This window comes from Apostichopus japonicus, chromosome 4, assembly GCF_037975245.1.
Source record: "Apostichopus japonicus isolate 1M-3 chromosome 4, ASM3797524v1, whole genome shotgun sequence".
Taxonomy (NCBI): Eukaryota; Metazoa; Echinodermata; class Holothuroidea; order Aspidochirotida; family Stichopodidae; genus Apostichopus; species Apostichopus japonicus.
Genome location: NC_092564.1, coordinates 26,776,348 through 26,791,708, shown reverse-complemented (window position 1 = coordinate 26,791,708; position 15,361 = coordinate 26,776,348). Strand labels below are relative to the sequence as shown.

Below are 15,361 nucleotides of genomic sequence, written 5' to 3'. Positions count from 1 at the left end.
AATGGTGATTAGCCCACACCGTCCGTCCGAGTGCAGTTCAATTATATACTACAACAAGTTTGAACTTGGAAGAAGTGTCTTCCATTTGTCAACAACCGTTCGTAACTTGCCGATTGCTCTCCGGTGCTCAAAATAAAATTTGCATGTGAGTGCTGACTTTGGAATGCCAGCAGTCAAGGCATCAAAAAATGGCTGGGGGGAGGGGACATTCTAGTGATTCAGTTATCCATGTATCTTTTCCACCAATAAAAAAGAGATAACATTAATGTTCTTCACTATAAGAGACAAATTAATATTGATGGAGGAAAGGATGGGTGGTGGGGGTGGGTTTGGGGGGGGCACAGTAGAGTGCGGTAGACTTATGCACCATCTATCGGCTTATGAAGCATTAATAAGATTCTTTTAACTAAGAGGTTAGCCAAGGTAACAGTTATGGAAGTTCTCACGGAGGAAGTGAGTCACGTAAATCAAGGTACGTAGTCTGTGTAGTGCTATGAGGTGCAAGTGCTCGCTGGAAGAGGGTCATTTATTCATGCTCATAAAAAAGTATTAAGAATTTTACTCATTTTTCTGGATATTGGAATTTCAACATGCAATGCTAAAATGTCCAGTCTGCAAACTTCTTACAGGTTGCCTACATGTACAGTACAGTACACCATGATTAATGAATTTATACTGGAAGCAAAGAGAATGGTCAGCGCATCATTATGTGGAAAATATACTACCATTGTATTCAGTGGGAACAATATAATTTGCAGACTAAAAAAAATAATAACAACAACAACAGTGTAGGTTATATTAAAATTGTTCAAAAAACAAACTTATGAGTATTGTAATTTTCAAACACATGACTTTTAATATTTTCAGACTAAGGCAAAATACTACCCACCTATATGGGAGGAAATTTGATGATATTTAGTCTGTACATACAGCACTACAAAACATTGTTAAGTCTGCAGCTTACAGTACTGTTCAAAATCTCCAACTTTTGATATACTGTACAGTATTTCAGCAATTCACTATTGAATTGTTGTTAGAGGTGCATGACCTTCAGATCAGTCCAGATTCATACCAAACGCATAGAACAAATACACAGCCCTGAAGAAACGATCTAGCCAAGACACAGGGGTCCAGCAAAAAGAATAGTAGAAATGGTATATATATTAAACACATACTGCATGGTATACCTGCATAGTATGCCATCCGTTTGGTATTAAGTAACATCATGCATGCAAGCTGCAAGGGAAACTTCTTGACTTTTTTTTTTAAAGTCTCACAGGGAATTGTACTGTCTGTACACAGTATAGAACATACATACATACTCTAGTATAATTTGTACTTTTAGTGTGTAATATTTTATACGCACACTAACTCGCCAGACATATGACGCATGAGTACGATAGCATGCATGAGTACCAGGACATGAAGAATACTCCTTGCTTTGAGTATGAGGTACCAGGTTCCTTTAATAGTTTGAGTACAACTTACTTAATCCTGCACTACTGTAGTACATTCCAAAACTGCCCGGAGTAAAGGGTATGAGTACAATCGGCCAGTACAAATTACAGGTAACTGTGCTAGAATACAGGGACAAGAATGGACTTGCTATAAGTCTGCTACTAGCAATACAGACTGTATGTAGTTAGCCTGTCCAGGTAGTAGTGTATGAAGATACAGGACACAAATTAGCATACTGTAGTACTGTGTGTAACATTTATAATTCATGCTGTACTATACTGTACCAACAGGATGGGGGTCCCACCACAACACTATAGGGAGAGTATTGAAGTTTCTCTACTCTACAGATGTATGCAAACTACAAGACTTCCACCATTGTGCAGTACCTTTGTGTAGGTTGTTATGCCAGCTGTTTTTCTCCCTTGTTGACAATTCACTGATGGGCGAACACCAAGCTTGAACCTGTACTGCAGCAATCTAGGCACAATTGAAAACGGTTGTGCAATTTGCACTCACTAATCAGGCCTTACAGTAGTTTATTGTAGCAAATTGTACAAGTGCATTCCTCATTCACTGGATATGAATGTTAATTTAGGTCCTTCCAATTATAAACTTATACCTACACTTTAAAAAATCCATATGTAAGTAGCAGTTCCTATAGCAATAACACATTCTACTGGAACCTTGGGATGGATCTCAGCTCGACAAGGCTGCCTGCCAACCATGCTCCGTGAAGCCACCTCACTGTTAATTATTGAACAGGCCCTATAATATTAATATGTACAGTAAACAGGATGTATTTCGCATTTGAAGTGCAAAACTCTTTATTTTAGAAAGTTGTGCATTAATTTAAGGAAGGCGATAAGTACTGCAGGAGGTTTGTGCTCACAACATTGCACAACAGCCTAAGACTTCTTTCCTTGGTTGAAAAAAATACTGCTTAATACACATACTGTAATAGTATGTTGACCCCTTTAAGACATTATTTGAAGCCACGACCACTGGTCCATCATTATAAAGGACCTCCACCATCTATTTATACCCCCACCCCCTCCCCTCCCTCCATATTTACATCCCCTCCCAATTTGCCCGTGAGTGGTAATCTGCTGGATTTTGTAACATATCTGCAGTTGGTGACTCTTCTACCTACCGACAGAATTGTGTACTTTTCGTTGGTTCCATCTTCTGCCGTTGATTCACTCTGCTAGAGGCAGAAGAAAGCAAGCGACACCTTCCAGCATCCACTCATTGTCATCTGTGATGTTGATCTGATTCTTACAGCTTCAAGAATTAAAAGTCATTTAACAACTTAGGAACAGCTTAGATCTACTTTTATCATCACCGATTTCTACCCTAAAGTCTAACATAATTGGCCTCATTTCATGAAATGACTGGTAATAATTAAATTCTGCTATCAATCCCACGAGTGTTTTCCATAAAATCTGATTAGTGCAGGCTTCCAGTCTGACTCACCCATCTTGACAGTACTATGAGTACTATGAGAGTGCTGTACTTTATACTGCAGGTTCACACACACATGTACGGATATATGTGTCTGTAAATCATGTCCGTTGGGATAGCTGCATTACCGCACAGTAGGATGGCAATTCCTCTGGTAATTCTCCGATAATTAATCCGTTAATGATGTAACATCGTAAAGACGTCTTCTGCTCCTGTATCTTTCATTAATATGCTAACATCAAGCATAACTACCTAGGGCACTAATCAAAAGATCCACTTAATGTCCTTAAAGCAGCCGGTTAGGTTCTGGTAAACTAAAATAACTGTATTGTGTATCATGGCTCCTGTAAGTACAGAAGTGCAACCTTCCACATCGGTATTTCCTTATTATCCGTAGAAACCTTTTCAAGAAGAAAAGCTGCAGCTGCTGCAAGATCCCCTGCAGCAAGGCTGAATCAATATCAAGCAACATAGATTAACTCTGCAGACCAGCAGTGCCTATTTCGCAAGGATGCAGAGTGCAAAGGATGTTCTACACAGCCTAGATACAAGATACTGCTTCCCCCCCACCCCTTCCTTCATCCCCTCTCCCCAACCCTTCATAATCCTACAATTGACAGGATGCCTTACTGTACAAGTCAATGACCCTTCTATCCTTTTTGCCCACTCTGTTTAAGAATGTCAGACAGGTCTGTGGGGAAAGGTTTGTGAACAGTGTTTTCAGTGTGTCCCTCTGGTTCTAACTTTTGTTGTGATTCACCATAATACAGTAACCTCTCAGTTCACCGGTGATCTACAGATTGAAATTTGTAGCGTTCTGTTTAGTATGGACTTGTGCATACTCCTCTACTCTTATCAACGGACTAAAATTTTGGGTGGTAAAAGTTACTCTCACCACCGGTAAAGTAAAATTGTGATGAACAGTGTGAAAGCACTTTTTTTTTTGTTACTAGGGAAAATGGATCCATATAGTTTTCAAAGGTTATGCAAATTTACCGTGGCTGTTAACTACTGTAGGTATCATCTTTTCAGGTAAATATATTCAGAATGCTCAGACTACAGGTTCCTGATCAACATTGTAAATGTTGCATACAGTTGCCTTCTTTAACTATAAGTTACAGACCCAAAAAACTTGTGAATCTCCCTCTCTTAACCTCCTAAACCTGACCTAGATATCAGAAATATATAGATGGACCAAGTCCTGGTTTGTATTCCCAAGACATCTGTGTAGCACACTGTTGTGTATGTTACTATGGTGTCCTCTGTGCCAAGGTATATTGATTCTTAGATAACATCATACTGTTATGGCATACAGTACCTGTGACGTATTAAGAATTACAACTGCAATTGGTCCGTATTATTATGGAAATTTGACATCATACCCCAGCTGAATTTGACATGCTTTGTTTTTTTTTTATTTTCTCCTCAATTGTGTAGTTAAAGGAATTGTCTGGTGGAAGATTTTGATACATTGTCCTTGTAGTTCTTATTTTTTTCTTTCTAACCATGTGAAAATTGTCCCCATTCAACATTTTCTGCTTGTAGAAATCTGGTTTTCAAATTCACCAGTTTCTCACCAAAAGCACCGTTTGTTCGAACGTATCAATTTGGTGATTGACGTTGTGCAGGCAAATAGGCAAAACGAGCGACTTGAAGTTATCACTCCTATTTCCACAGCAAATACACTCTCGTGTGTACACGCACAGCTGATGGCTTATTATATACTACGTACATAGCGCGAACGTATACAGCCTACCATGCCCAGTTGGTATACATACATAGCGTTGCACATAATACACTCTCCCACTCAAACCACTGTTCATAAACTGTTCTCGAAATCGCTGAAATTAACTTCACGGATCAACTTTACAGTAAAAAGAAATGTATTTGGAACACCGAAAGATGAAACTTGGCGGAATCTATGTCAGAGCAGAATGTAGTACCGAGAAGCTTAGGCTTCGCAGAACTGTCCGATTGTAAACGTTAGAGTAGCCTATACATGTGAACATTCTTCGCATTGGAGCTGAACATCGCAATGTAACAACGAAGAGTCTGCTGTTCAAACTTATCTTGTGTTACACAAAACCATGAAACCAACGATCTACTACATATACAGTATGGCGGCTTAAGGAGTTTTTAAAACCATATCTACTGTAATTTGTAAGAAATTTCACCGAAAATTAAGGAAGAAATTAAACTGTATACAAACACGTTTTTTTATTATTACCGTAGGTACTGTACGGTGCGTGGGTTATGTCGCACTCTGCATTTGCGAAGATGATGACACATTCGTTTATTTCGTAACTGTTCAAATCATATTTGAGATGTCCATCCTTAACGATTAAAAAATCGTTTCTCTGTCAAACGCAACATTAGCGTTCTCATACTTTGACAACATGTTTGGAAAATTATTTATCGTTTTTTAAGGTTACTTCTTAGGGCTACCAGACAATTCTTTTAAATGTGGATAAATGTAGCACTCACACAGTGATTGCAATCCTTTAAATTTCATTTCATTCTCTCTCTAGGCTACGGACTGTGCATGCTCAGAATTTTTTTCGTTAGGAGAGGGGTGAAGGGGAGGGGATGGGGAAGGGAGGGGAGGGATGCTGTACTTACCCTCTTTAGACTGGAGTTTTCTGCTGTCAAATTTTCAACTTGTTGCAGTAAGGTGTCATAAGATGTTGCCATGTTCCATCAACACATCTGCAAGCAAATTAAAAACAGAATCATGATTTATAAGAGAAAAATAAAGACTCAATCATGACTGAACCTCCAGAGGGTGATATTTAAATAAAATCATGAATTTGTTTATATCAACTCTCTTTGGGTAGTTTCATCTCCTTGAGATGAATCAGGAAAATTATCTCTATGTATAACAGGAAGAAGAAACAGCCACTTGCGTAAGTCCACAGGGCCGCCTTAGACTAGAAAGATTGGATGCTAAGGAAACACAAGTGAAAAGTAACGTTGTTTGCCCGAGACTTAAACTACTAGTACTGTAAGGTCAATCTTTGGAGTCAAAAACACATTTCTACCAGAAAAATGGTCATACAATCTTGAACTAAACCATATGTACATATTTGCCATCGTGGCAAGCAGCTATATGGCAGCACCATTAAGAAAGAGAGAATTATGTAGACCAAGAAATGCTCTTCTCTGCTACAGTTCTACTGTACACTGTAAACTATTCTCTTCTATTGTACTCTATACACTGTACGTACTGTGTTTTACTGTACCTTTCAAGACTTGACATAAATTTAAAACTGTCGCTGATACAAAGTAATCATATATCAATATATCAAGTATAGATATGGAATATTGTCTACACAAACAAATGGATGAGTACCAATACATAGTCACAACATACATGGACAGTATGTATATTGAATAGTAACTCATGTTAGAGTAGCAGCTCCCTGGTATGATCAACAACACTAACTCAGTACACAATACACAGATGGTGCCAATGTCAATTCCAAAAGTATACATCTCAATAGGAGATCAGGGCTTCAGGTGCCATTACAAGCATACAGTAAGTATATACAGTGATACCGAAGTACCGACACAAACTCATTATGCACGGTAGGTATGCGTAGCAATACTAGCAATTCCTCATGTAATGTACGAGTAGTAATGTACAAACTAAGTATACAGTAAATTTCATACAACATACTACTGAAGTATTAAACACATGTATACAAGACAGAACAAATCCTTTCAAAACAGATTGAATTAACACTGTAAGCTGGCCTATGATATAGTTGATTTGTAACAGGTTGACTCTGTGTGTAAGGGTCATGCAGGTACAGGGAGAATGTTGCTCCATGCATCACTTAAAACTTTGTGATGCAGTCATGTTTAGAAAGGTCAGTGGATAATCAGATCAAAAATAATATATAAAAAAGTTGGCAAAACGTAAAGTATTAAGTATAAAGGATAGAGTAAACATGTTGTGACTTAATTACCATACTGGGAAGTACTGCATGTGTAACCTCCTTATTTTGCTCATAAATACTTTTAGACATTACATTAAGTTTAGATGTCTACATGATGAAACTAGCCTGCAATTTAAACTAGGTTAAAACTATGTGTTTTTTTATTTCAATTTGTATTGTAAACAAACTTGTTTGAAACGGATAAATATTGTGACATGAAAACGACAGTAAACTAACTACTGCACTATAGCAATGAAAACTGCAAACATGTTGCTATTTTGTATTTTAAGTTATACAAACATGAGAAATAAATTTGAAATTAAAATTGTCATGTTGACACCAAATGCAACACAACCATAACTGATATACACAACATCGCACAATCGAATTTATCATGAGAAAGAAAGTAACATGTAGTGGATGGAGGGGGGGAGAAAAGGGGAGGAGTTTGGGAGTGGAAGATCACACAGTAGCACACAGTTTATACTATCAATTAACAACTTTAATCACTAAATGTAGTATTTTCTTAAATACCAAAACCAAAATACTGCGGACATACATGCATCACAGTGAACGTACATAACACAACGTAATATCAGTCCAGGTATGGAATGCATCGATCCTCACTTATAAACAGCCTTCATAATTTCTCTTTCTAGAATGAACCAAACCTCTGCCATGCGTTAACAGCGATAACCAACACCACTGCTAGACAATCCGGCAGTTGTCATAATCAAATTTAGGACAAAGTTAAACGAGAAAAGAGACATACTTTTGATATAAAAAATCCCTCCGTTTCCTTCTGGTTAAATCCACACCCAGCTCTACTACATTAATCCCAAGCTAAAACAGACACAGTCATCCACTCCTGATGGGAAGACACTATAGCTCACACGGAGAAATTCACAGCTCTTCCCAATTAATAACAGCGAGTTCCATTACTGTACGGGATTCAACACAGACACGGCACAGTCTCCCACGCAACGTCTGACTCTCCTCTGATTATGAATGCAGACCTCTGAGTGGATGATATCTTTCCGTTCGTTCTCCGTTACGCTCCATACGCGGCTAAAGATTGCTATGATGTCATATCTGTTTATGCCAAGGTTTCCTCCTAATTTGAAGGCGAGAGGCGGAGTTTGAGTTTCCACGTATAAACTAAATTGGTAGCCGTCCAAGTAGCAGCAGCATCTTCTGGTTTTTCTCTTGGAGGACGACAAGCACGCATTCTCTCTTCTCCTCTCTTCACTTATTTTTTTTTTTTCTTTTTTTTTTGATCATCTACGTCACAAATACATTATGCAAGGGAAAGCCGGTATCTAAGGCCTGTAGTAATTGACTTTTGGGATGTAAATGAAAGTAGCAAGCAGATAACTGGAGGATATTATAGGCTAATGTAGATCGAACTCTGGACTGTGGATGTTGTTGTTACAATTGAATCGGACAGATACAGCACAACATAATGTTTCTGAGAATGAAATGAGTTATTGAAAGGTACAGTAATGCTAGCAGTGTAGAGGACTGATAACTGTATTGATTAGGTTTTTAGATGAACATAACAGTTGATGGTGCAATCAATATTAACTTTAACCTAAAAATATATAGAAATATTATATAAAAAGATATATATTCATTTATTATCCTTATAATTGCATGAGTACTGTGTGAGTCAGGTGAAGATGAATTGTTTATTTTTTCTATTTTATGTATTCATCGTTGACAACCGACATTTCTCAGAAAGACAGAATTGAGACATATATATGTGGCAACTAATCAATACAATATGACAACGTCTCAAAGAAGCTATAGTACAGTACTGTACATGAAAGTTTATCAGTTTACGTTCTTTACAAGAGGAAAATTCTGTTCACAACCAGATTAATCCCCCGTGTGCAATAAAATATGAACGTTCCTAAAAATTGTTGTCTCCATGAATGATACTTACAGTATATGGATAAATGAATTGCTACTGTTCAATAGCAGGACACTTCCTTAATTAGACTGTGTAACTACAGTGTGTAATGTCTATCAAACCTTAAATCCATACATACAGTAGTAATAGTAGTAGTAATAGTAGTAGTAATAGTAGTAGTAATAGTAGTAGTAATAGTAGTAGTAATAGTAGTAGTAATAGTAGTAGTAGTAATAGTAGTAGTAGTAGTAATAGTAGTAATAGTAGTACTAGTAATAGTAGTAGTAAAAGTAGTAGTAGTAGTAGTGGTAGTAGTAGTAGTAGTGGTATTAGTAGCAGTAGTAGTAGAAGTAGTAGTAGTAGAAGTAACAGTAGTAGAAGTAGAAATTTTAATAGTATCAGTAGTACAGTAGCAGCAGGTAGTAGTAGTATTAGTAGTAATATTAATAGAAGTAGTAATAGTAGAAGAAATAGTATAATAATAGTGGTAGTAGTAGCAGCAGGTAGTAGTAGTAGTAGTAATAGTAGCAGTAATAATGATACCAAATTTATAGAGCGCTCTAAAGTGTCAAGATGGGCTCTATTGGTGCTTTACAACGAGAACAAATTACTGAACGAAACAGACTTAACAGGCTATCTGAAATAAATATGATTTAACTTTGCACTGAAAATGTGTTAAGGGGTTAGCATCTCTAATGCTTTGTGGTACAGAGTTCCAATATTTTGCAGCTACGTACCACACTGAAAAATGGGGTGGCCGTAATACCTTGTCCGACGTACAGGTAGGCTACATCAAGCAGGGATTTGCTGGAGGATCTAAGATTGAGTTTAGGAAGATGCTTCTCAATCATAAATACTTCAGAGCCAAATGATGAAATGTGTACAAACTCCACATTATGAGAGCTGCACCTGAGTGGTTGCCATACACTCCACAGTACAGTCACATATAGACAGATGTGTACATCAGTACATCTTCTACTACTAACCATATGCAGCTGCCATATACTGTGTACAGTACAGAATCACTTAAACCGATGTGTACTGTACAGTATCTCTCTTAGATACTGTACTATCTTGAGTACAAGTTTGTCATACACTGAACTATATCCTATACACTGATGTGTAATAATATGTAGTTGCCATATACTATGTAAAGTACAGAATCATATATATTGATGAGTACATCTTCTAATTACTAAATAGAGCTATCTTCACATAGTGCAGTGTACAGCACATTACTATGTACTCTAGGCATAGATGTAAATATCTTTCGTACACTACTAAAGTATACTCTACAGTATAGTACAGTATCATGTAGACAGATGGGTTTATCTTCTTCATACTAACTATCTAGTAGTTGCCACATAGTGTAACAGGTAGAAAAACATGTACAGATCTACACAGCGGTACACACTGATCAGTACAGTATCCCATACACAGATGTGTGCAGGTATGTCTTCTATTACTAATTTAATTGAAAAAGTTGCCACAAAGTATACAGTAGAGTATCAGGTAGTGTTTACACGGGTCCAAAAATCGGGAATGGGGTACCTGAGAGTCGTTATCCTTTGGGTACCCGAGTACCCGAAAAGAATTGTTTACCCTCGTGTATCACGATTTTTAAGAAATTACATATTTGATGCTATACTACATGAATGATATTCTCTACTGACAATGTGTTTTCATGTTCAAATACGTAGATGTAAGATAAGGTATAAAACCTTCCTCAATAATTTGTATCTGCTTTTGTTTCTTTCATTAACTTGTTAATAACTTCATATAATTAACATAACTACTAACATCGCACTGCCGCCGCTGCTTATGTTTGTTCTCCACCTCTGTTGGTTTAGACAATATACATCCAATTTAGCTCTTATTAAACAGTGTTTACTAAGTACTATTATGCAGGCCCAGGTTTCGCATTAGCCGTGTGATTGCGCGATTCCCGCAATTTGATAGCATTTGGAATAAACTTTTAGTAAAAAGCCACTTGCAATTATTGTCTTTTAGTTATCCCGTCTATAATCCATTAGTAACATCTTGTAAATTTCCTTGTCAGTCTTTCCTTCTATGAAATAAATGAATGAAAAAATAATAATTCTTTCAATTTCTTCCACGTGTTAGCCTAACACCACACTAAGTCAATGGGAAAATGTTGCCTAACCATCGGTTTTCACCCAAAAAAAATTTCACACTTTGCGTAGGATTTGGGTAATAAATTAGGAACCAGGTAGTATCGTGTCGGCAAACACTAGTATCAGGTATATAATACATGTACATCTCTATATATACACACAGTGCACACACTTATCAGTACAGTATCCCATACACAGATGTGCACGTCTTCTATTACTAAATAAAATAGTTGCCACATAGTGTACAGTATGGTATCAGGTGGAGAAATGCATACATCTCCATAATGACTCTATAGTACTTGTTTCACCCTGCGTAGTACAGTACTATCATGTAGACAGATGTTACATCTTTATGCTAATTAGTGTAGTTGAGCTATATACACAGTACAGTAGAAATTATCTTAACCAATACATCTCCCATATCTATCAACTAGAGTATGGTAGAAGCTACCATGTGTCAGGTATATCTTAGATACATACTTACAGTATGTAAATTATCTTATTATAACTCCAACTTACTTAGAGATATTGAAAAAACTGATCAATGCATAATCATAGCAGACAATTGAAAACAAAATGTCATAAAACTTGTTGTTGGCTGTTTATCCCCTCTGTGCCAAGTGTTTCACAATTAAGTATCTTTGACATATTTAACATGTCACATAAAAGACCTGTGAAATCAAAAAGGACAGAAATTGTTCAAGTTGGGTGAATAAATTGTGATTGTGATTAAATTGTGATTATCCCATGCAAGGGAATAATTCAGTGTTTGTCACAGTTTGAATGGTTTTTACTTGATAGCTTAATTTTGGTTACAAAATTTAAAACACTGAAAACACTACTTGTTGTATTTACACCCCCCGCTCCCCCCTTGGCCGCCCCCCAAAAAAACCTGCTACGTGTATTTACAAAAATTTGCGTAAAAAATTTGGTAACCTTGTTCAGCATCAGTTATCATTATGAGATCTCTAATCAATTATTACCTAAACATCCACCAAACCATGTAAGCGCTATAACTCATTCAGTGTGAAAATTACAAACGTACACCTTGTTACCATGGCACTGTACCTTTGACAGCATGCTGAAAGGACAAGCCGTCCATGCCCTAGACAGTTTCAACATGATAATACACACAGAGCTACATAATTCAGCAGTCCACACTTCCAGACAGTGTGTGATTACACACAGCTTACTCCCAAGTCCCCATGCACTGAATGCCTTGGTCTATTTCATTAGTAAAACAAAGGGTGACACTGATGATGTATTGACACTGATGATGTATTTAAGAACCTTGATCTGTAATGTCTTATTTTTCTTAAATCACTTATGGCAAGCCAGCCATTCCTTGCAGAGATGCTTTAATACAACAGCAGATCAGATAAACTGAAGACTAATGTATCTAATTAATAACTTGATCTCTCCAGGTACATATGCTGCACATTCATTATTCATGGACATATTCTCTTGACAACCATATACAGTGTATGTGTAACGTTTTGATTCTTCACTTTATGCAAGAGCCGATCAGAAAATCTACTATTTTTGAACTGTAACTACAACAGGCAAAAACTTGTCTTAGTTCATACTTGATGCTGGTGCATTTACTGTCAGTTACAAGATGTAGACCTTCTCAACTTCAACATGAGATTCCTACATCTCCCATCTACACATGTAGAGAAACTAGTACACAGCTACATGTATCCAGGCCTCCAATCTGGTCATTTAATTACTGGCTAAATGCCGGAGGATTGTGTCATTTGCCAGTAGAAAGAACATTTCACTTGTCTGCCGATAGACACTAAGAACATCAACACATTAGTGTTGCCAATTGTTGTATTACCAAACGGCACACAAACCTATTTCAGAACCGCTTTACCATTTCAACAGTTGTATTCCACATGGTCCATTAGCTGTGTACATGCTGTCTGATTGTTAGCCCTACTGTTACTGAACTGTGTATATAAGTAAATGACAGGGTGTACAGTAAGTAGCCTCATGTCATGTGGCCTACACAAACTCAGGATGTCTGGTCGAAGTCTGTTAACAACTGATTGAAACAAAAACTTCAGTAATGAAGAATGGAGAGAATATGTGCCTAATTTTTCAGACAACTCATACAACATGATAAAAAGGACTATTCTATTTTATACAACACTATGGTGTGGCATGTATTTGATAGTTGCTTATAGTGCCTTGGTGAACTTGAGGCAAGTTCACTTGCCAGGCTTAAGTTTTTGCTAATGGCAATCTCAAAGGGAATTAACTGTGTAAAATGGTTTGGTTTTCTTGCACCTGTGATGTATGGGTAGTTTCATGTATGGAGTGATAACATAGCCCTACTTTTCTCTCAGGAAACATGAAACAAAACACATTTTGAATTCTTTATAGCCCTTTTCATTCCACGATGATTTCAACTTGATAATTCTGCAGTCATTGGAGATTTGATTGGAGTCTCATGTGACGTCCATTCATCAAGGTCCAATGAGAAAAAGTATGTGGTACACTGCAGATAGTGCTGCAACTATCGTTACTTAGGCCAAACTGCCAATGTTGTGCAACCTTTTCCCCATGACAAGAGCTTGGAAACTGATGTTCATTTGAAGCCTACATACTGAAGTCAACCTGTTAGCATGAGAGGACAAGCCTATGTCTAGCAAATGTGAACTGTGCCTCTATTTTACTTCATGGCCATAAATGTCATGCAGCACACAGACTTATATGTTTTCTCTAACGTATGATCTTGGTGACCTGCCAAACAGATCTAGGCTAGCCTAGCGTAAGTAATGTTAGGCCACTAGGCCTAAGCAAACTAAACTTATTATAGCAATCATATTTTACTTTGAAGCCTCTTCATCTTGTGTAACATATATGGTTTATGAACTTTATGAACTTACTGCCTTGTTCGTGTTAATTCCTGTGACACTGGTTGCATCTGTCGATAGCATCAAATAGTTCACAATCCTATGATATTCGCATTGCTGTGAATTCATTATAATACTATACTATTGCCTAAGCCAGTTGTAAATGGCCTATGGAGTATGGTATGATACCCCAACTAAGTTGACTCAACTGCACTCTCACCTGTGCATCTTACATGAACAATCGTAAAATTATCCTTAAAGTATCGTTACATATTAGTTTGATGTTGCACTGTTAATTGAAAAACAATGAACAAGATTACCTCTATCTTCTGTTCAATTGCCACGGAAAAGGTCCTACTCCTAGCCTACCGTAACCCTTTCGCTTTCTTTTCCAAAGGCGGTCATTGGTGTTGTTTTTCTTACGTTGAAACGGAGTGCAGTACAGTAATCGAAATGTTATGCAGGTAAACAACAATGGATTGGCGCATGTGTTCATTACAAATCCCATCGCGAGCAAACTGCAAAAGTAATACCTAAAGATGGCGCTTCTCATAAATGTCTGTTCAGCAAACAGTGACTCGGCTACGATGCATTTATACTTTAGTCCTAGAACTAGGGGAAGAATGGGAGGTTGGGGCTAGGTGGTGGGGTAATGCATTCCTCTCCTAACCGCCCCAACCCCAGAAAAATAGTAAACCTGGTCCATACTTTTGGATGCATCCAATGCTATCGTATGCTTAGAGCAATGAGTAAGTTAGGCTGTAAATTTGATATTCTCTGGGACTTGATGTTTGTAATTATGTCATTGGTTGGAGAAATGAAAGCGATCCTGCAGTTGGGACACGACGGGAATGCAAACGAGCACGCCTGCCTCGTACTCCTTTGAATTCTCGCCGAGATGAAAGCGCTTGATATAGTCCGTTGATGTTCTTACACGGTCATCATACAACGGATATGACAGTTAAGAGCAGAAATATATCTTGCTTCTCACGTGAAGACGTTTTCAGCCCACAAAATATTGACAACCGAATAAAGTCGTTTTTTTTGTAATTGGGAATTAGTTCGTTTCATGTCTTTGACTATAAACATAACTTTATACTCGGATTAGTTAAGAGGGGGAAACAAAAAGTATCAACTTAATGCCAGCAAATGGCTATAATCTTGCATACACTTAGTGACTGAAAAGCCAAGAAATGCAAGACTAAAAAAGAACATTCCGGTGATCAACGTTGACTGAGTTCACACTTGTAGACACAAACAAGTATTTGGACTTTCTTGTATTCTACTAATCATAGTTACAGAAGAAACTTGTACTCCTAGCAAGAGCATTGAGATAAAGCATTACAATTCAGAGAACATTGATGGCACTCTCCATTATATCAACATTTCTCAAAAATATTAGTGAAAATTGTCATTATTGAATATTACTTGTTTCAAAAATTGCAAATTATAGCACATTTAGGCACTCTCCGTATCAACAAACTTTCTCAAAGGGGCTCGAGGGGAACCCATAGTCACCAACATGATTATGAAAGGAAATTAAATTTTGGCAACAATCACCTACTATGACTCGGGAGTATGTGGCAAAGATATGTC

General features: G+C 37.3%; 1 protein-coding gene across 6 annotated transcripts in view; it reads right to left on the bottom strand.

Annotated features, from left to right (window-relative positions):
* Positions 1 to 14,244, bottom strand: part of LOC139966987 (adenomatous polyposis coli protein-like) — a 64,122-nt gene extending 49,878 nt beyond the window's left edge. For 3 of the 6 annotated variants that reach the window (XM_071970533.1, XM_071970535.1, XM_071970537.1), the window contains exons 1-2: positions 14,086 to 14,244; positions 5,539 to 5,625 (exon numbers count right to left, since the gene is read on the bottom strand). In XM_071970533.1, coding sequence (XP_071826634.1) covers positions 5,539 to 5,610 — 72 coding nt within the window. In that variant the 5' untranslated portion in view covers positions 5,611 to 5,625; positions 14,086 to 14,244. Of the gene's footprint in view, positions 1 to 5,538; positions 5,626 to 7,629; positions 8,360 to 14,085 lie in introns of those variants that run through there. The other 3 variants (XM_071970534.1, XM_071970539.1, XM_071970538.1) reach the window with 2 other exon arrangements.
* Positions 14,245 to 15,361: the final 1,117 nt, after the last annotated feature.